Source organism: Mesoplodon bidens (genome assembly GCF_964165515.1).
Source record: "Mesoplodon bidens genome assembly, chromosome: 5".
NCBI classification, from domain to species: domain Eukaryota; kingdom Metazoa; phylum Chordata; class Mammalia; order Artiodactyla; family Ziphiidae; genus Mesoplodon; species Mesoplodon bidens.
The window spans coordinates 75,390,838-75,413,826 of NC_138161.1; the positions used below are offsets into that span (position 1 = coordinate 75,390,838).

The following is a 22,989-nucleotide window of genomic DNA, read 5'->3' on the forward strand; positions in this document are numbered from 1 at the left end:
GTGAGAAATAATGTTTGTTGTTTGAACCATACAGCCTCTTGTATTTTGTTATAGCAGCCCAAACTTATTAAGACAATGGGGCAATTTTCCAATAGCCAAGAATTAGAATATTGTCACATTAGAATATTTGATCCCATTTATGACAGTATAGCAAATAAAGGCAAATGGAGGAAGATTCTGAATGTTAGTGATGAGTAATATTTTTGGTTTTATTGGCATCTTAATAAAAGAATAAAAGGAAAGTGCTAGTAGTAATATTGATTGTTAACAAATATACCATGTTTTCTTCCTGTATTTAAATTATCAACCCAAATTAAAAGTTTATGCTATCATTATAATCATGAAGTGAACCTATTGCAAAGAAATTTTAAGTTAAAATGTAGAATTAACAGAATACTGGATCAAGAATAATGCCTAAAACTCTATAGAGTAGGAATTATTTCCATGTTACAGATGAGGAACTGACTCAAGATATTTGAATAATTTGTAAGGTCACCCAACATGGTGGAGCGAAGATTCAAATATGAATCTCCAAGATTTGACTCTCCAAACTTCATCTCCATGAATCTCTATGCTTCCTTTTTTAGGATACCAGAATTCTAGTTATTCTGCTTCCAAATTTCAAAGTGACCTCAGGCTTGGCACTCAACATCTCCAGGACACACACACACACACACACACACACACTCTCTCTCTCTCTCTCTCACTTTTAGAATAAGAACAAACACACTAGTGCTTACTCCACCAGATGGTTAGAGTGTTAGGTGATTGAGTGTCTCCTGTTGAAACACAGCAGCACAGCCTCCCTTGAAAAAGGGAGCTGCTGCACCAGTTCAGGCAGGAGTGGCAAGAGCAAGCACACATGGATTCAGCTCTGCTGGAGAAGGAGAGGTGATGCTTCAAATGAGACAGCAGTGTTGAAGTTCAAGAGGAGGAGGGACAGCAGATTAAAGGAGAAAACACTCAAAGTTACTAGACCAGCAGGTTTTCTAACTCTTAAATCCCCCAAAGAAATGGCAATATGGAAAGTGATGAGTAACTTATAAACTAGGACATGTAGAAAAAGACTGAAGGGTCAAATCCAGTAAATATATAATGGGCAACTATTCAAGTGCCAGGCACTGTGCTAGTCATCAATATGCAATTATGAACAAGACTGGCAACTGCCATTCCCTGCTTTCAAAGAGGAATTTACAGAAAATATTATGTGAGCAATTAAATTGACATCCAGAGGAAAGAATGGCCTAAAAAGAAACTTCTCATATAAAAAGCACAGACTAAAAGCTAAAAAATTGACCATAAGGACTTGCATTAGTTTTCTATTGTTGCATAACAAATTGTCATCAAAATCAGTACTTCAAATAACATTTATTATCTCATAGTTTCTGAGTGTCAGGGATCTGAATGTGGGGCTTAGCTGGATGCCTCTGGCTCAAGGCCTCTCATGAGGTTGGTATTAGGGTGTCAGGGGCTGCAGTCTCATCTAAAGGCTCAACTGGGGGAGCATTGGCTTCCAAGCTCACTTATGTAGTTGTCAGCAGGATTTATTTCCTCAAGGCTGTTGGGCTGAGAGCCTCAGTTCAATGCTGGCTGTTGGTCAGAGGTCCCCACTCAGTTCCTTCCAACATGAACCTCTCCAAAGAAGAGCCTACAACGTGGCAGCTAGCTTCCCTCAAAACAAGCGAGTGAGAATGACAGCATGCAAGAGAAGGTGCCCAAAGCTAGAAGCCACAGTCTTTTTGTAGCCTAATCTCAGAAGTGGCATCCCACTGCTTTTCCTGCATTCTATTCATTAGAGATGAAACAAGTCCAGCCCACACTCAACACAAAGGGATCACACAAGGCTGTGAATAGCAGGAGGGCAGGGATAACTGGGAGCCATTTTAGAGGCTGCCAATCTCAGGGCCTCTGGAGGTAATTTTGGCAAGAAAAGCTAGGCTAAAAGTGGAGAGCAAATATCTTTTTCACACAAAAGGAGCTACATTTGGAGTTCTTCCTGCTTGTTAGTTGTAAAAGGAAGCCACTTAGAGATAAAGTTTTATTTTTTTAAATGTGGACTTTTGAAAGATAGAAGACACTGAGTTGGTATATAAATGACCATGGATCATTATTGGGGAATAGAAAGAGATCAGCGCAAAAGTAGTTACCTAAGGACATGCCTGAGGGCAGACTTTCCATTAGAAGTTAAATAATTACAACTGAACAGTAAGAATAAATAATTAAGGCTGCTTCTCTGGTTAAGAATGCTAAAGTCCAGAATATTCTTATAAAAATAGGAAATGAGCTAATAAAAGTGATAGGAGTTATGAGCCAGAAAGAATCAAGGTTGTTAACAGGTAAAGTGAAAAGCACTACTTTTTTGTGACCATGCATTCCAGACACTTGAAATTTCTCAGGTTCTGGAGGAAAAAAAAAGCTTCATTTAAGTGGAGAAAAAATTCCCATTGGAAAGAAGATAAATTAATGGTCCAATAAGGAAGCTAATTAAGGGGAGGAAAGCCCTGCTCTCATTCAAGAGGCCAGAGAATAGATAGAACTTTGTTTTTAATTGTATAAAGAAAGTTCTCAAGGATAGGAGGAAAGCCATAGCCTCTAAAGGGCAAAATGGACATTCCTGCATGGAGCAGGGATTAGTGGAGAGCTGCCAAAATGACAAGGGTCAAGAAGGTGAGGTGACAAGGGTCAAGAAGGTGAGGCAACAAAAGGTACAGGTCAATAAGAAGGAAGAAAATGGGAAGTAAAACTGTATGGGAAATGTAAATGTGAAAAGGGGGCTCCTGAAATTCTGTATAGGGCGAAGACACAGACATAAAATTTGGAACATTAAAAAAAAAAAGGAGGAAGTCAGAAAAGAAACATAATATGTTAGAGAATAGGACATTATCATTTAAAGTCAGGTTAAAATAGATCAAATGCTTCTTGCTGCCAGTTTTCCTTACTACAAGCTCTGTATGAGTCCTATCAAGACAGTGCGGCCCTGATGTCAGGGGCCTTGTGATCCAGAGAAAGAATGTGGTAAATCTGAAAAAACAGTTCATGTACAACTATCAAAGGAAAGCCAGTACAGAGTGTTCAATATTTTTGTTGTCTTAAAATTATAGATAAGGAAAACATAAGGGGCAGAAGTTTTAAATTCTACTACTTCCTGCAGCTATTTGATGAAAATGAAAGATTCAAAAATAGGAGGGAATGCTCTTGGTTAAACATGGAGAATTGAATGCATATGTTTATCTCTGCTTCCATGCCAAATACCACTAAAATGACAGTAAATTAATAAAAAGTGAATAAATCCATAAGGAAAAAAGAACAGGAAAGGAGGTGACACTAGATGAAAAAGACGTTGACTAAATTTTGGAAAATGGAAAGTAAGGTATGGATGAGAGGTAATCAGCAGGCTATGGCTATTGAAACCTAATGCCTGTGGAGAGTGTGGGAGTATGCAGAATCCTAAAAGGAGCAAACCCAATCACATGACATGACACTGGAAAGGCTCAGGAATTGAGGACACCAGATACCTCTGAAAGAGGGAGAGAAGAGTGGATCTGAAAACAGGGCTGTTTGAATTATTGTAAAAGGAGCAAATAGATGCTTAGATGCCCTCTCTAACCCCCAAATGGCCCCCACCTACCATCCTGGCACAATACCAAAGGTTTACACCCTAGAAAAATGGAATGCAAGAGGCTTTGGTCTTGAGGATACACAACAGCAGAATATGGGATAAGGCAAGAGCTGGACTGAAGGTCTGTGTATTATAGGGTGAGACCTCCTAGTCCCTGTAACCCACTCACTTCCCAAAACACAGACAACCAGGCTTATCTATCAATATCCAGGAAATTGGAGGAGCCTTCTGTGGCGAAGTGAGCTAGCTCAAAAGAAAAGACCTCTGGATACTGACAATTGGGGTCTTTTAATTAAAAGTTTTTTTTTTATTGGAGTATAGTTGCTTTTCAATGTTATGTTAGTTTCTACTGTACAGCAAAGTGAATCAGCTATACGTATACATATATTCCCTCTTTTTCGGATTTCCTTCCCATTTAGTAGGTCACTACAGGGCACTGAGTAGAGTTCCCTGTGCTATACAGTAGGTTCTCATTAGTTGTCTATTTTATACATAGTATCAATAGTGTATATATGTCAATCCCTATCTCCCAATTCATCCCAACCCCCATCCCCCTTGGCATCCATACGTTTGTTCTCTAGGTCTATGTCTCTATTTCTGTTTTGCAAATAAGGTCATCTATACCATTTTTCTAGATTCCACATAATATGCATTAATATACAATATTTGTTTTTCTCTTTCTGACGTACTTCACTCCGTATGACAGTCTCTAGGTCCATCCACGTCTCTACAAATGACCCAATTTCATTCCTTGTAATGGCTGAGTAATATTCCGTTGTATACATACACCATATCTTCCTTATCCATTCCTTTGTTGATGGACATTTAGGTTGCTTCTATGTCCTGGCTATTGTAAATAGTGCTGCAATGAACATTGGGGTGCATGTGTCTTTTTGAATTATGGTTTTCTCTGGGTATATGCCCAGAAGTGGGATTGCTGGGTCATATGGTAGTTCCATTTTTAGTTTTTAAAGTAACCTCCATACTGTTCTCCATAGTGGTTGTATCAATTTACATTCCCACCAACAGTGCAAGAGGGGTCCCTTTTCTCCACACCCTCTCCAGCATTTATTGTTTGTAGATTTTTTGATGATGCCCATTCTGACCAGTGTGAGGTGATACCTCATTGTAGTTTTAATTTGCATTTCTCTAATAATTAGTGATGTTGAGCATCTTTTCATGTGCCTCTTGGCCATCTGTATGTCTTCTTTGGAGAAATGTCTATTTAGATCTTCCACCCATTTTTTGATTGGGTTGTTTGTTTTTCTGATATTGAGCTGTGTGAGCTGTTTGTATATTCTTAAGTAAAAGTTATATCCATGTCCAATCTACATATTGAGACATATACCAGTAAATAAACCCTTATGCAGGCACACAGAGCTTCCAGTAACATTTTGAAGTCTCATTTTTAAACCCAAAAAGCCAAGAATCCCCAGTCATTTGAGGAGCACCTCTAACATGAAAGGCAGAAGTCAGGATCAAACAAATAAGCAAAAAAGAACTCATAGGAGACAGATACAAAACAATGTGGGAAGCAAAAGTGAGCTTCAAAAAAGAGCACAATTAATATCCTTAGAGAGAAAAGAGAAGATATTGTATCCATGAAACATGAAGAGAAGGCTATTAAAAAAAAAACAGGAATGAGTATTAAAATACAAGAAGTGAAATAAAAAATTTAATATTTGGCTTAGATGATAAAGATGAGGAAATCACCCAGAAAGTAGAAGGAAAAGGCAAAGAGATGGAGAGAAGAAAAGAAAATTAGAAGATCAAGCCAGGATATCTAATACCTCATTAATAGGAGTTCCAGAAAGAGAGAACAGAGAACATGGAAGGGAGAAAACTATCCAGGAACTAATCCAATAATTTTTTGAAGTACTGAAGGGCATTTCTATATTGAAAGGGTCCACTCAGCATGATGGGTGGCAAAGCAAACACACCAAAGTACTTCATCATGAAATGTCATTACCTTAAGGACAAACATAAGTACTTAAAAGCGTTCAGGAAAAAAAGAGGGGTTACTTAAAAAGGATTAGAAATCAAAATGGCATCTTTACAACAGCAGTAGAAACTAGAATCCAATGGCTTCCAAATTCTGAAGGGAAATTTTTTCCAACCTAGGATTCTATATCCTGCTAAATGATCAATTAAATGCAAGTGTCAAGGATATTTTCAGACATTAAAGTTCTGAAAAACGGTACTTCCCTTGCAGCCTTTCTCAGGAAGCTGTTAGAAGATATACGACACCACAAAGAGGGAGTAAACTAAGAAGGGAGAAGACACAGGAATCAGGAAATGAGCGTTCCAGCACAGGAAAGAGGTAGAGGGATTCTCCAGGATGATGGTGGGAAGAAATCCAAGGATGACAGCAGTGCAACAGATTTAGAGAATAACCAGGTTGAGTTCAGCAGAAGAATGGAGGGGTTTTAGAAGTATGTCTCTGAGGAAAAAGAGAACTGATAGATTACATGGAGTGCTTGAACATGTTGAGAGTAAGTAGGTTTGGTGAAAAATTAGTTACCAACACCTAGAAAATTAAGCAGGTAAGTAACGGAATAATAATAAGCTCTAGAAGGAAGCTTTGCAAGAAAGGAAATGTAATCATAGTACACTGCATGGCTAAGATGTACATAATATTTATATACTATAATCATATAAGGTGGAATATAGATTTAACTGAAAATTGCTATAGAAATTGGGAAGATTTTCCGATAAAATTGTGACAGAAGCTTCTCCCAAAGGAGCAGAAACATCTCCTAATGGGGGGAAGAGAAACAACTGTTACGAGTTGAAATAGGAAGTTAAATCCTTGTCTTTCATTCTATGAAATCAGTAGATAACAACTTCAAAACTGAAAACCATGGGATAGCTGTATAATGATATTATTTAGTACTATGGAGATAAATATCATAAGAAACAGCTTAAAAACCTGAAAATGGTTGTTCCTGGGAGGCAGAACTTGTAAGTGTGAAGGAATACTTTATTTCATTATAATTTTATAGTATTTTAATTCTTAACTATGCATAATATATTACCTTAATTTTAAAAAATAATTCAAAATAATGGAAAGGAGTAAATTTTAAAGAAGACCTGATAGAGAGGGCAGCAGAGGAAAGGATAAAGGACAAGGTTATAGAAGAAACACCAGGAAAGTGTTTATAAGCAAAGCAAATAAACAACAGAATTTGAAGCTTAATGAGATATTTTTTAAGATTATGAGAAATTTAAAAATTAAGACAAAGCAGATTCTAGCTTAAATTTCAGTAACAGGTGCCTGACACACTTCTGTTTATTCTTCAAGTCTGAACAAAAGGAGAGCTCCTCCATGAACCCACAGAATCCCAGAGGCAAGCTTGGGTATACATCTGTGTGCCTAATGTGGCTGTTTTTGTTTTTCTTAATCTTATTTTTTTTATTGAAGTAGAGTTGATTTACAATGTTGTGTTAGTTTCTGGTGTACAGCAAAGTGATTCAGTTATATATATATATATATATATATATATATATATATATATGATATACATATATATCCTTTTTCATTATAGGTCTAATGCAGTTGTTTATGCACTCATTTAACATGTAAATAGTTGTTTTTTAATAGATGCTAAGAAGAAATATTAATTTGGGTAAAGGCATACTTTCTGAGGGAGAGGTGCTGTATTAGATGGGGTAGTCAGAGGACTCTCTGAGGAGATAATATTCAAGCAGACCTGAAGTGAGGAAAAGAACATTCCAGGCAGAATGAACAGGAAGTTTAAAGGCCCTGTGGCTAGGAACATCCTGGGAACCTTCAAGAAACCACAAGGAAGTCAGCAAGCATTGCTGGAGCTTAGTAAGCAAGGAGGATGTGGTAGAAAGCAAGGTTGGAGGGGCCAATTAATGTGAAGTCTTTGAAGGCAGTAAAAACTTTGGATTTTTTTCTAAGTGTGATGAAATCTACCTGGGAATTTTGAACAAGTGAGTGACACGATCTGACTTATTTTTAGAGAATAACTCTGACTGCTTTGTGGAAAATAGGTTGCAAGGTTGGGGGGGGCAAAAATGAAAGCAGAAAGACCTATTACAAGGTCCTTGAAAAGGTCTAGAAAAGCATTGATGGTCATCGTGGTAAAGGAGGTGACAAGTGGCCAGGCTTGGTATATATTTCCTAGATGGAGGCAACAGAAGTTGGTGATGGGTTGGATGATATGAAAGAGTAGGAAGGGTCAAGGATAACTCCAGAGTTTGGAATCTCAACACTGAGAGTGAAAGTGCCATTTACTGAGATGGGAAACACTAGTCAAGGAATACAACTGGGGAGGAATATCAAGAATTTGATTTGGGACATGTTAACCTTAATATGTATGTTAGATATCCTAATGGAGGTGTTGAATGGGCGGTACGTTCGGGGGAAGGCTGACTAGAAATGCTGATTTCGGAGACGTCCACGTGTAGCTGATACTTAAGCCTTGGGGCTGAATGAGATCACCCAGGGCATGAGGTAACAAAGAAGAGGGTTGAGAACTCTCCAACTCTGAGAGGCTGGGAGGAGGAGGAGGCTAGGCAATGGTGACAGAGAGGGAATAGCTAGTGAGGTAGGAGGAAAAGAGGAGACTAACAAGGACTCTAAGGAAAGAAAGTGTCTAAGGAAAGGAGCATGCAACTTAGGCTCACAATCTCCTGTATAAGAACTTTGATTTCAGAGAGGTTTTGGAATTCAATTTTGGATTTTAGAAAGTTAGCAAAATGCATATGCCCCTGGATATCTAGGGTAGCCTCTTCCATGCAGTGACATTAATATTTCTGCAGTGAAACACAAGAATGACCCCACTGAGTGAAATAACAAGACTATCAGTCCAGTCAGATTTTATTACCAAATGTTACAAGTTAGACACATTTTTCTTTACTGAGCTTTTTGGATGTCAGAATTGTGGCTAATGCATTGTAGATGTGTATTTGCTTTCTTTTACAACAGCTGTTTTTGCTGTTTCTGTTGGTTCACCTGACCATCTCTTGGCATCTTGGATCTGTTTTTGTTTAAAAAACAAAAATGAGCGTATGTATGTTTCTCTATAGGATCACATACATAGAGAAATGTCAGGAAAAAGTGAAGGAAGAATTTTCCCCAAACTATTTACAGTGGTCACCACCGGGGGATAAGAAGAGATGGGCAGAGGTTTCACTTCTTATAGCTTTTTAAAATTCGGGGGATTATGGATGACTTCTAAATTTTTTGGTGTTCTGAATATTTTCCAAATGTAAAGCCTATTTTTAAAAAAGAAAACCTATTTATTTAGGAAAGTTTACTAATATATCTGGTAAGGATGGGTCTAATTAAAACTTAGGAATACATACATTTGAAAACATAAATAGCTTTTCTGCAAGAGGGATTTGCCTAGTTTTAAGATATGCATTTACTGTATTTCTGTATTTATTTGATATAGAGAAAATGCTACACATTTCTCTGGTAACTCGGTTTATGAGAAACCAAAGTTAGTAAATTAAAAAATGAGTAGCTCTCAATTTGGGCCTGAATAAAGAGAACATCTGAGTCTTTTCCAAAGAGTAAAGGGGTAAATGGGAGGTTTTCTAACTTCTGGCTCCACAGGGAACAGGAGAGGGTGGAGTGTAGGTGCGGAGGGGCTATTCCTAGGGTTGGTTGGCAGGGGTCGAGGGCTCAGGTTGAGGATCTCCAGTCGTGGAGAGGCAGATCCAGGCAAGACTGTCTTTCACATATTGGAGAGTCAGCCCTGATGCAGAGTATGGATGACAGAAATTTGACAGAATGAGAAAAAAATACGGAGAAATTGTTTTTTGTTGTAGTTAATTAATACTAATTAAGTCTCAATTAAATTTGACTTACTGACTTAGAAAGTAAATTCTGAACACTGTGTCTTCATGGGCTCTTCCTCTCCATCCTGAAAATCCGCTCTTGAAGCCTATCAGCCCAAGGGAGTATTGCCCTCTGTTTCTACTTCTGGTTTGAAGTCTGCCATAGTTATTTCACAATGTCCATTATGTTTGCAAGCATAGAAATACAATTTTAAGAACAACCTGCCTGACATCCGTTTTGGTTCTTTCCTGGAAATGTATTCAGATTCTCCTTCATGCCTTTCCAAAGGGCCATTTCCACTGTTTTTCTGCAGTGTTTGGGGCTGATCAGATTAGTTGAACAGAAGCCTTAAATGGAAGTTTGGGCACGTCCTTTGCTAACTCCTACTCATCTTTCTGGTTTCCACACCTTTTCCACAGTCTCCTTTCGCCTCAGCTCCCCACCCAGTTGGCCAGCCTAGGATAGATCTAGTTTGGGTTGGTGGAAACTGTAATCTGATCAACGCATGACTGGTTCAGACCTAACTGGGTATAATAAAGCATGAACAAAGACACCCATCTGTGCTTATTTTTCACTGAGGACTTGCTTTCCTGGCCTGTTCCCCCCAAATTATGCCAAATACAGCTGATTGCCATCACAAATGGAATTCTCACCTTCAGAATGATCAAGTTACCCAGCAAAGCCTTCTCTTGCTTCTTCCACTGTTTTTGGAATTAAAAGCAATCCAGCTGTCTCTAAGGATAAAAATGAAAACAAACATAAAAATAAACCACTCTTACATTGCAAAGAGTGGGGGAAGTTGGCCATTTTTTAATATTAGAAATTTCAAACAGATGGTGAGCTAATTTATATTTTCATTTTGAAATTTACTTTCCCAGTGGGAGTGCAATTAAGCCATATTTTAAGTCCATTCAAAGTGGCCTTCATCTGAAAATGTTGTAGACATATCTATAGATAATGCTCTCAACCAATTGGCAGAGGTTAAGGACCCAGGAATGCTAGCTTCCCCTCTCCTAGACCACCCTAACCAAGGGGCACTCGGGATAGGAACCTCCTCCATGAAAACTGGCCTCCTATCTTCCCTGCCTCCCATCCTGCCCCACTCAGGGCTACTTTCTACTGAGCTGGCAAAGCGATCTTCCTTTATTGCAGATTTGACAATGCCAGCCCCCTGCTTGAAATAAACCTTTCAATGACTCCATATGGCCCTCAGAATTAAGTTAAAACTCTAATATTTGCAGGTTGTCAAAGTCGTTCTTGATCTAATCCTGCTTACTCCTGCCTGCCTCAGTCCTGGTCTCTCCTCCCATTCTGCACTCTGCCCTTGAGTCACACTAAGCCATGTGTCATCCCGAGATGTGACTCTCCCTCTCTCACTGCCAGGAATTTGTACTCACTGTCCCTCTTCACCTGACTCATGCCTCCCTTTCCTTTTTGACTTACAGTCTAATTGCAATCCAGTGATAACACTATTTTACCATGCTAAAATATGGCCAAGATACTTTTACCTAAAACATTTAAAATGCTATAGCTTCACTGATTATACTCATGTTTGCCCATGATTTTCAGTCTTATTGAACATATTCCATCTTAGACATTTTCCTGTGTTGTTCAGTGAAAACACATTAAAATTCTGCAGCAACACAACCTTACAAAAAGATCAGCAACCCCAAAAGACAAACATTTTGCCTAAATTGCTGAAAGCAATCTAACCACGAGTGAATGATTCTTTTCCACATATGATGAAATTTTCCACTAATGTGTCTCCCTGACTCTGGCCACATCCACGTGTGCTCTTGTCATGCCTTGTCACACACACTCCACCTCTGAAATAGCAGTCCCCTAAACTGGATGTGTTCTATTTCCATTTGTTTATTCCATGATTGAAAAAATTCTAACATCTGAACTACATGTTGTACAAAACTGAGTTATAATCCAAATTTTAAAGGAGGAAGTAATGGTGACAAAGGATATACAGATATTGTGAGACTCATCTGAGATTTCATAGTGTTTATGGCAAAGATAAAAATAGAAGTCCTATCTTTGGATCCTGTTCTCAGTTTAGAGGTTCTCCTGGTTTGGGGAATAATAGAAAAAAGAGAATTTGTCCTTTGTTCTGGAAACTAATAGCCTTGAAGAAGGATGAGTTCCAGAGCAGTGGGCCCCAGACCAAGATGGTCAGCAGCCCTTCTAAAATTCGATCTGGAGTTGACAGGTAGACTGGGTGCTCCCACTGTATGTGTTATGGGGACATCTTTGGGTTCACTCCACCTTTTCATTTTCTCCTTCAGTGTAGTGTCACTTGCCCGAAATAGCTTTTAAATGACTCGCTTTATGGATGTTTTCCATAGAGCACTACTCCTTTCCTTTGAGACTTTATTTGTTTGTTTGTTTGTTTGTTTGTTTTTTTGTTTTGGGCTGCGTTGGGTCTTCGTTGCTGCGTGCGGGCTTTCTCTAGTTGCGGTGAGCAGGGGCTACTCTTTGTTGCGGTGCACGTGCTTCTCATTGCGGTAGCTTCTCTTGTGGCAGAGCACGGGCTCTAGGCATGCGGGCTTAGTAGTTGTGGCTCACGGGCTTAGTTGCTCCATGACATGTGGGATCTTCCTGGACTAGGGTTCGAACCCATGTCCCCTGCATTGGCAGGTGGATTCTTAACCACTGAGCCACCAGGGAAGTCCCTGAATTTAATTCTGGTGAATGGATTGAATTTTATTTTTCTTTTAATGAGAGCCATTGTCATCACATCACCCATCATTTTATCCTTCCATATTTGTGTACCTTTTATTCATGTCACCCATTTATTGACCGCATTGTTAACTGCTATAATTTTTTTCTTTTATATATTCACATAAAGTTAACTCTTTCCCATGGCTTTCTTAATCAAGAGAGTTTTTATACTAACTTATTTAAAGCCCTGTAAATCTAATCACTTCAATACATTTTGCCTGTTTACTCTACTAGTAGACAGGGAACCAAATGCATTGATGCTTTTTCTTTTTAAAAGGAAGTTTAGTTTAAGTTTGGAAAAGTTGGGCAAAACCAGATGTGATGTCTTACTGTTTTTTATTGCTTCAATGTTCTGGAACAAAATGGCCCCTGCATGCTTGATATAATTAATTAGACAATTAATTTAGGCATAGGCAGCTTGGAGCCAGGCTCTGGAGGCAGGAAGGGGCCCCACCATTTCAAAGCTGGGTTACTCTCAGCAAGTTACATACCAGTGTGATCTTCAGTGTTTTTCTTTGTCAAATATAATTGTTGGGAGCAAGAAATGAGATGACACCTAACAAGGCACTTTATTAACCTCTTCTCTAGCCCTCCCTCTCCTGCCTTTTTAACAAGTATTTCAGGAAGAGTTAATGAGAACCAGATGATAAAGCCACAAACACCATCCTTGGTCTCCCGTTCCTCCAAAATAATAATAATAATAATAACTGGAAGCAAGTAATTAATCCCCATGATTTGAAAAAAATGTGAATATATGGCTCATATATGTCTATTACTAATATATGTAAATGATGAGGCTTTGTTTGACCCAGACATGCCACTGATTTTATAGAACATTAGTGTACAACTGTTAATCGGAAATTGTTCCATATTCTGCAATTTTAATTACCAAATTTGGAATTGGATGGAGTTCTGTCCATAATCACAAGAAACTCAAATACAGGAAGATACTACTTTCCCTGATGCTTTGTTATTTAGTTCCACTGACAGCAGATTAATCAGTAAGCCCTTAGGAGGATGCTTTCCACTGAGCCTCAGACTTGGGAATGCCTTGGCTGTTTTTACAAACAAGCTAAGCTGATGGAAAGTCATTTTCAGCTGAAGAATCCTACAGCACAATCACTTGAATTGTGTTTACTTATTTGGATACCATTTTGAAGTGTTTACTTTTCAATCTCTTTTTTGACATCCTGCAGACATGAATGTCAGGACATTAGGGAGATCCAAGACCTAATTCTTACCACAGGGCTTGAAGTAATTTTGATGAATTCCATAGATGAAAGATGGCTATCATTCTTCAGCTAGAAATGTAGAGTCTCATCATTTGAAGAAGTTGTAATGATCTCTAGTCTAGTCACACGCTTGAAGCTTAAATTTGCTCCAAAACCTCCCAGTCAAGTGAGATTCAACCCTTCAGAGTATCCTTGGACAGCTCTGGCTATTAAAAAATTCTTCCTTCTCTTAACCCTCATAGCTTCCACCCTTGACTCCAACCAGTGTTGGGGACATAAAAAGCAGCTCTGCTCAAATTTATGATGCTGCAAACATTCTTGAGGGCAGGAACTGTATCCACTACAGCTTCTAGTAACTTGATACATGATTGCTGAGTGGAGTTCAAAGCAGATTTTGTTCTTTTTTTTTTTTTTTTTTCTTTTTGCGGTACGCGGGCCTCTCACTGTTGTGGCCTCTCCCGTTGCGGAGCACAGGCTCCGGACGCGCAGGCTCAGCGGCCATGGCTCACGGGCCCAGCCGCTCCATGGCATGTGGGATCTTCCCAGACCGGGGCAAGAACCCGTGTCCCCTGCATCGGCAGGCGGACTCTCAACCACTGCGCCACCAGGGAAGCCCAGATTTTGTTCTTTATTTCAATATATATCTTACAAAAGAGCGGATCATCAGTATATTTAAGTTCTACTGAGAAAGCATCACATAAAATTACTGATTTTATTATCTAAATGCTAGAGCTGATATATTTTATTCTTTCAATTTTATAATTCAAGCAATTTTTATCTGTCATGTACTGAAGTTTCCCTTCATTATAAAATAACATACTTGGGACTTCCCTGGTGGCGCAGTGGTTAAGAATCTGCCTGCCAATGCAGGAGACACGGGTTCGAGCCCTGACCTGGGAAGATCCTACATGCCCCAACTAAGGCCGTGTGCCACAACTGCTGAGCCTATGCTCTAGAGCCCGCGAGCCACAACTACTGAGCCCATGTGCTGCAATTACTGAAGCCCGTGCGCCTAGAGCCCGTGCTCCGCAAGCCCCCACTTGCCACAACTAGAGAAAGCCCGCGCACAGCAACGAAGACTCAACACAGCCAAAAAAATAAATAAATAAATATATTTAAAATAAATAAATAAAATAACATACTTAATTGCACTACAGATATTAACTACAGATGTCACATGTGCAGGACAGACTGTCTCAGGCACAGAGGAGTTGAAACCCCACTGAAGTAGGCATTGGACGTTCTGGGTTCTAGCACCAACTCCACCACTATCATCTGAGTGACCCTGACTCTTGGTTCCTCTTCTGCAAACTGTGAGGGTTGAACCAAATGTTCTCTTAAAGTTCTTTCCAGCTTCACAGGTCATTTGCATTTTTGACTTATTTGTCCCTGTCAAAGAACATAGACCTCTGATTTCCAGTTCAGTTCTCAATTTATACTGCCAGTAACTATCCATATGTACACTGTTTAAAGCTAGGGCTGCTTTTTGTTTCCTTTTTCTCATTGCAGAACACTTTTCTTCAGGAAACAGTGCGTAGAGAGTGTGAAGAACGCTTTGAACTGACGGAGGCTTTGAGTCAAGCCAGAGAACAGCTCCTGGAGCTCAGGAAGCTCAGCGGACAGTTACCCCTGTCACCATGCTCCCTCAGCCAGGGCAGCCTAACCTCCTCTGTTGCAGCTAGCAGCAGTCAGGGAGAGAAGAGGCTTGCAAGACTGAACTCCGAAAAGAGAATCAAAATCCCCAGCCTGCACGGGGTGTCGAAACCCACCGCTTCCCCAGCCTCAACTCAGCCCAGCAGGGTCAGCAGCTCAGGTTTGCCCACATTCCCCCAGCCACACCCTCCCCGGGATCGACCGTCTTCAGTCAGTGAGACCCGGCAGAGACTGGCTGTCATTCTGCAGAGGAGACTGAGTCAGCAGTGATGGAGCCAAAGTCAGGAGCAGCTCCACACAGCATGCCTGTCTTTCCCAGAGGCCAGGAACTCACTGTATGAGGATGAAAAAGATCAAATTATTACCACAGATTAAGAATGCATACTTACAGATATTTTTAACAAGAAGTTGGAAAAGCTAACGAATTGTGAAACCACATTTTCCAAGAGGCCTTTGAAACTGCAACAGATAATGAAATTGTTGGTATTCCAGTGGGCCAGTTTCTATATTTATGTATTGTGTGTTTCCATGTGCTCTATGAATATGCCCTTTTAGAGATCATAGGTAAAATTTTTCACCCATAGCATCTTTTCTACTTTTTTGCACCATTACAAGCAGATCTACTTCCACAAAACAATAATAATAATAATAGATTTTATTGGTTTTGTTGGTGTTTGTTCATTTGCTTGTTGAACTGAATAGGTTAAATAGATGTAATTAGTATTCCAAATAGAAAATGAAAGGACTTAATCCTTAATTTGATAATTTTCAAAATGCTTATTCAAATATTCACAAAGTTCATCATAATCAAAAGTTTCTCTTTTTCACCTCACAATCTAATTGGTTAATCTAATTTCTTTTTAAGTGTGGTCAGAAGTAATGATAGGTAATCTTCAGGAAGACAGTCTGGGGACCCTCTAGAAAAAGGGACAGAAACTCCAATTCAAGAAAAAGGTGGTTTACTTCTGAAACTATAGAGATTATTTCCGATAACAAGGAGCCTGGCCATGAAAATATTACTTGGTAGAGCTTTTCTGCATTGAATGCTTTTTGGTATTCCAGGTCAGATTTTGGTTTTAACTAGTATTCTGGAGCCATTGTGTAGAGAACTAATTCAAGACAGTTTAGTAGATGCACGTAGTGCTAATTTGGGATTAAAAGTGTATTACCCCTGAAAATGGGCATCTTGTTAACATGTTTTCTATTTTCAGACTGAAAAATTAAAACCAGAAACCAGACCAGCTATTTTACGTAATCTTAAAGCTTCAGGCTCCTCCCATTTCTTAAAACACAACTCTTTACCTTACGCTAGTATTTATTTATCATTTTATCCATCTAATAATAGTGTATTTTTCTTCCATGACTGATTTTACTCAAATCCTTCATCTGACTACATCATAGATATCCAGGCTTCTTACTCCCAGATTAGAATGGTACTAACACATGTGAAATATGGCACATAAAACTCTCTGCTATTTGGCCACCATATAGATGAGAGAATCCAAAGGTACTTGGAATCCCTTCCATGTGCAAAAAAAGTAAAGTTACTAATCAAAATCAAGTTTATATCCAATCTTTCAAAGGATTGATCTAATCTAGGGTGTTTTAACCTCAAAAAATTCCACATTAGCCCCACTAACTTCCCTGACTAGTTTAAGTGAGCACATCGTGTGTACTTATAATGCATTTGACAAGAGAACATAACGTCATCTAATGGTGGTGCTGGAGTGGATCTTAGAGGCCAACCCCAACAAGCTCTCTCTCTTTTTTTTTTTTTTTTTTGCCAGTTTGTTCGTGTTTTATTGACGCCTGGATGTCAGGCCTTGATCACGCACTTCCACGGTGCGTGTGGCTCCTTCCGCAGCTGCCTCTTGGCCTTCAGGTGCCCTTCGGGCTTGTTCAGCCGGCGTCACATGGCACAGTTCCAGGGGTTTATACTTCTCGCCCTTATATAATTTCCTGAGGTTCTCCTTCCGAGTCTGGTTGATGACGGTGAGAACATGGGCGATGGATTTGCTAACACCTCGGACCTTGGAGAGTTTAGAAGCCGCGCCTCTTGTCACTTTAGCGACGCGCTGCTGAGACAGCGCCACCTTCAGGTCCTCCAGTTGTTTCAGCAGCTCCTCCTTCTTGCCTCCAAGGTCTCGGGCCTTAATCTTGGCCATGGCTGTACAAGCGGCCTCGGCCGGCTTCTTAGAGGGAAAGAGCAGCAGTCTCTTTACAAATAAGGAATAGATGCTCAAAGAAGTCTAACTTAGCTAAGGTGGGACAGCTAGTTAGTGACTGAGCTAGAACCAGAACCACTATTACCTGAACCCAACCTTTCCACCTCACTTTTCCACTTACCAGAGAGTCCCAAACCTCCATCATGACTTTTGTCAGAAGCACCTACACTGTGGTTACCTAATATTTTCTTTAAATGCACTCAATTTTTAAACTTAAATTTATATAAAAAGGAAGCTTGACCCAAGGAGGAATAATTATAAAGTAATGAGTTTAATATACTTTAAGATAAATATATATCTATTAAAATACAAAATGTTGTTAATATACCCCCTAAAATTATCTTGTATAATGCCAGCAGTACTCGTGCCACACTCTGGAGACTACTCCACCAGACCTCAGTGTTTTTGATCTGGTGTTTGCATGCTCAGATTACAAATACTCATGACATAAGGTGGATGGCAAAAGCTAGTGGAAACTCTAGTAAAAGCACAGGATAATATTTTGGGCAACAGTCTTTGTTGTCATATTATGCATGCTTTTCCACAGGCTTGCAATTTCAGTTCTCTCTTCAGGAACCATGGGGATACATTTTTTCTAAATTATGAACATATTTAAATTTGTAAAGAACGTCACCCATAAGCTTTTCTAAAGTGATATAAAGACCATCCATGCAAAACCTGGTTTCTCAGTTTGTTGTTACACTCTTACTTTACAATGAGTAATTCGGTAAATAGGCACTCTGAGAATAGAATCATGATCTGCAGTCAGGCTGTATTATATTCCACACGTAGGTCAGAGAGGTAATTCCATGGATAAACACAGAGACAATATTTACATTTATTTCAACCTAGACCATCTGAAGCAGTCTAGGTTGTGTGCTTATATCTTTTGAAGAAAGACACTTAGAAAAGAGGATAGCATTAGAGTATGTAACCTGAGGGTTAAGAACACATTCAAGCTTTCCTTGATTTTTGCACTGATTAACTCCTGGCATGAAAGAGCATCAGGAATGTTAAGAAACCAGTGAATATTATGGCACAATAGGGCTCTCAAATGCATATAATGGATATTAAGTCTAATAGTTTTAACTTCCCTATAGACATACATTTTCCATGACTTCAGTGGAAGAATTTTTAGGTGTCAAAAGAAAAGAATATCATAGAAAATATTCCTTAGGAAATTATAATACTATTTGTTTCTTTTCTTAAACTTAGATTGGTAGACAAAGATGGGGAAATTTTTCTATAGTTAACAGATTTCTCAAGCACTATTTTTTAAAAGTTTATTGAATTAAATGACTATAGTTAGTCAGAACTACTTAAAAGTTATATTTTCTGGCAATAGAATTGACTGGAAGAGAAATTAATATTGAAAATTATGTTAGCTAAGATCTTTTAATGTTCTATTAGTCTAAAAGTTTCTGTAATATTACCGATTATAGCCAATTTCTTTTTGATTATGCAACGTTTTCTCAAGCTTTATCTTTTAAAGTTCTTATGATTATTATAATATTGCACTTATAGAACAACCTAGTACCCTAAAAGGGTTAATTCTCTGTAGCTGAAAATTCCGAACCATCATGTTGACTCTTGTTGAGCATGGGAAATCAATTTGGTGTGTGTCCAAAGTTCACAAATCCCATAATGATTATGGATTTTTTTACTTTCATGTTTTAAGAAAATAATTAATGTATACTGTAACTTGCGCAGGGCACCTTTAATGATCCCAAACCATGATAGACAATAATGGAAGCATTCCTAAGGCAGTATCTGTGGTATCTTAAGGAAGAAATTCTACTTTTTCTTTTGAAAATATTAACCCTGTGTAACAATAAATTGTAAAGCCAGTGTAATTGTGTTGCATCTTTAGAATCTGAAATATAAATGATATCATCTTTGTATATTCTGAATTAACAGATAAAAAAATTTTAACAATAGTTGAATCTGAAACACACTTATCCTATGGCAGTATTTACCATGATCCAGAAAATTGAAAGTTTTCTCTCTTCTCTAGCATTTATATAGTGTAATGCTTTATATCCATTAAGTGAGTAAAAAATGTACTAAAAATCCCTTACCCTCATAATATAGCCTTAATACTTAGGCTATATTATATATTCACTCATTTCTTCAACAGATGTGGAGAATTGAAAAAGCACTGTGAAAGTTACAACGATAATTAAGATGTACTACAGATGCCCAAGAATTGTATAATAGAGGGCAGTGAGGAAGTGTATGCAGAGATTATAATATAGGGCAACAGGTGTTGGGAAGAGAATCAAAAACACCGTGTTATATGAGTTCAATTTTTTGATGGAAGAATCAGGGAACACTTTAAGCAAGAATTGGAATTTACAATAGGTCTTGAAGAATGGAGGAGGGTTTTATAGAAGAAGGTATACCAGGTAGAGGACATGTATAAACAGAGTCGTAGATATGTAGAAAATACTTGGTGAAGGGAAGTAGTGGGAACCTGAAAAAGGTAGGTTGACCCCAGAGCTTGGAGGTGTTGAATAAGAGCCCATAGCAGGATTTTGACTTAGAAGTGGCATGCACTTTGTTGAAATTTGGGAACCTAGCTCTGGCAGGGCTGTATTGGAATAATTATAGAGTGAAAAGGCTGGAGGTGGAACACCAATTGGTAGATTTGTAAAGTAGTCCAAACAAGAGTTAATGACGTTCTGAATAAAGATGCTGATAATGGGAATAAACAGGAAGCAGCGGACTCAAATTCTATTCAGAGAAGGGAAAGAATTTATTCCCTGTTAAATGCACTTTGAAACCATTACCAGCCATTGCCACTTAGCAGGGGTGCAGTGTATGAAATTGGTTCCAATTAAAGGATCACCCTTTATTTAAGAATATTACAGCTTCTCTGAAAATGTGAAATAATAGGAACTACTTTTTCATTTGGGCAACAGATAACTAACCCACAGATTCAGTATTCATAAGAATTCTCCTTAAAGCAAACTACAAATCTGAATAGTGTTCTAAGAATTATGAGAGAAGAATATGGAAATTGACATTAAAAATAGCTATCATCTTGGCTCAAAGAATGCAAAGCACAACTCAGTGGTGAGCTTTGGGAGTGATACAATGCAATAAACTTCTTTCCGATTTTTGCTTACCATTTATGAGGGAAAATACAGAAGATAGCAGCCAAAATAAAAATAAGGATTATCTTAAAGTCCTTAAATTTTATAGTTCTGAAGGGACCTGACACATCATCTGGTCCAGACCTGTAATTTTACAGAAGGAGATAATAGGTCCCTTAAATGTTGAATAATTTTCCATTCTTATAGTTGCTTAACAGCTGACTTGACAAGAGAGCCTGGGCCTCCAACTCTTGGCCACATATCTCATTTCTACACTGGAAGAACAGTAACAGTGCTCTAAATTTTTGCTACTCAAAGTGCTTCAGCAGGATCAGTGTCTCCTGGGAGCTTGTTAGAAATGCAGAATATCAGGCCTCACACCCAAACCTGCTGCATGAAATCAGATTTTAATGAGACCCTCAGGTGGTTCATATACATGTTAAAGATGAGAATCACTGCTCACAGTGGTGCCATTGCCCCGGCATATTCCACCTCCAAGAGCTGTGTGTTAGTGTTAGATGGAAATTGCCTCGCCATACTCGGTTCCCTTATGCCTAATCTGAGACCACTGCCACCCACATCGTGTGGACCCACTCAACATCTCAGCTTCCAGTGCACTCAATTCTACTTCTTTGCCTATTGACTGTGAATCTGTAACTCTCTAGGAAAACTAGTGAATTAAAGGAAATCAATATTCAGCCAATATTCATAAATAGCTTATATCATCACCCAAATTTCTGAGCCTGAAAAGAACTAGAGATTTGTTATTTAAAAAAAAAATCCAATAGAAATACTTTCATTTTGATCATTGGAAAGTCATTGAATAACCTTACATTTTAATCTCATAATGATATATATTTGGATATCTGATTCCCAAAAGAAAATTTGACAATGCTGGTTTTCTTTTGAGACTTGTGAAACAGAATACTTAGATAAGTTGTTCGAATTATGAAGGAAATATTAGAGTATCATTATTCCCCCTGAAAGTAGTTCTCAGTCACTTAAATATAAAACAGTAACTTACAGTATTACACCTAGATCAGTTTATTTTAAAGGTAGAACTGAATGAGAATTTGATTCAGATTCTCAATTTCAAAATCTGTATTTAACACAGTAAGGCACTATGCTCACTTGTCTGTGAGCATTAAGTCAGCTCATCTCGTTATACCACAGGGTGGCCATATTCTCTAATCTTTGAATTCAGAAAATAGTGAAAGGGATTGAATTCATTTGCCATTAAAAAAGTTTTGAATACTTTTTATTAACATACTTACTGCTGTTATTTAACTTGTATGGTTATTTGTTATTACTATTAATTCTCATAAATAATAATAATTCAAACCCAAGAATTAGACAGACATATAATTTAGAATATTGAAGCACTTTTAATTAGAGGCTTTCATATGACTTAACATTGGAAATATATTTGTTTTCTGAAAAATACGAACATCTGGCTTTGCATTGGGCACCATGGAAAGATACATCCACCTTTCTCCCAAGTGAGCTTGATGTGGTCTAACACATTAATCTAAAGAGACACCTTTTGCCTTCTGCCTTCTTAAAGTGAATGAGTTCTACAGTTGTAATTTCCTACCTGAAACGTTAAATTTCTAGGGAATAAAGGTTACTGTCAAGATTCAAGCGACTACTTCTTTCATTTAAAGTGGAATTTCTTAAAACCCAGGGCAGCCAGGTTTCCATTTTCTATTACTAGACTTTTTTTTTTTTTTAAGATGTTGGGGGTAGGATTTTATTAATTAATTAATTAATTTTTGCTGTGTTGGGTCTTCGTTTCTGTGCGAGGGCTTTCTCTAGTTGTGGCAAGGGGGGGCGACTCTTCATCGCGGTGCGCGGGCCTCTCACTATCGCAGCCTCTCTTGTTGCGGAGCACAGGCTCCAGATGCACAGGCTCAGTAGTTGTGGCTCACAGGCCTAGTTGCTCCGCAGCATGTGGGATCTTCCCAGACCAGGGCTCGAACCCGTGTCCCCTGCATTGGCAGGCAGATTCTCAACCACCGCGCCACCAGGGAAGCCCTATTACTAGACTTTTTAAATGGTTGAGGTTTAAACTGGGATCTCATGGGATCTCAAAGTTAGAGTCTTTTTATTCTTCCAAGGGGCACATGGTACTCAGTATAGAACTGAGGTTAGTGAGAAGAGGTGAAGTTAGGGAGAAAAGAATCCACTACCTTATTTAATAGCAGTGATTAGGTAAGGACTTAATACACGTTTCCTCCAGAATTGTTGCTCAATATTTTTGCCAATGTACCCTGAAAAAAAATTTTTTTAAATATGTACCTCTTGCACATTTTTAGGTTGACATCTAAAACATTTCATCATAAATTTAAATAGTTGCAAAGGATATTGTAATGATAACCAGTATATTATAAATATGGACATTTAAAACTAAAACTGTTACTTTAATATATTTTTATAATTGTAAACCTTTTATTGCTCTCCTATCATATTAAATTACTACAAAAGCATGTACATAACTTTACAAAGTTCTTCTGGATTCAGTTGTTACTACAGTTATTAATATACTACTATTAAAAATAACATAAATATATTATAAATTTTGACAAATAATTAAGTATAAAAGTTAAGTTTTGCTGACAATGCATTT

General features: G+C 38.2%; 2 protein-coding genes across 2 annotated transcripts in view; one reads left to right on the top strand and one right to left on the bottom strand.

The window, feature by feature from the left end:
- LEKR1 (leucine, glutamate and lysine rich 1) overlaps positions 1-15,585 on the top strand; it is a 269,112-nt gene extending 253,527 nt beyond the window's left edge. The window contains exon 14 of the mRNA XM_081235005.1: positions 14,900-15,585. Within this exon, the coding sequence (XP_081091131.1) occupies positions 14,900-15,313 (414 nt within the window). The 3' untranslated portion in view covers positions 15,314-15,585. The remainder of the gene's footprint in view (positions 1-14,899) is intronic.
- A 1,139-nt stretch (positions 15,586-16,724) lies between these two features.
- On the bottom strand, positions 16,725-17,247 carry LOC308617490 (large ribosomal subunit protein uL29-like). The gene has a single exon (XM_081234701.1). The coding sequence runs from the start codon at positions 17,206-17,208 to the stop codon at positions 16,843-16,845; it is 366 nt and encodes a 121-aa protein (XP_081090827.1). The 5' UTR covers positions 17,209-17,247; the 3' UTR covers positions 16,725-16,842.
- Between the last annotated feature and the right edge of the window lie 5,742 nt (positions 17,248-22,989).

Coding starts and splice junctions, on each gene's coding strand:
- LOC308617490 (XM_081234701.1), bottom strand. CDS start 17,208: ATGGCCAAGATTAAGGCCCGAGACCTTGGAGGCAAGAAGGAGGAGCTG.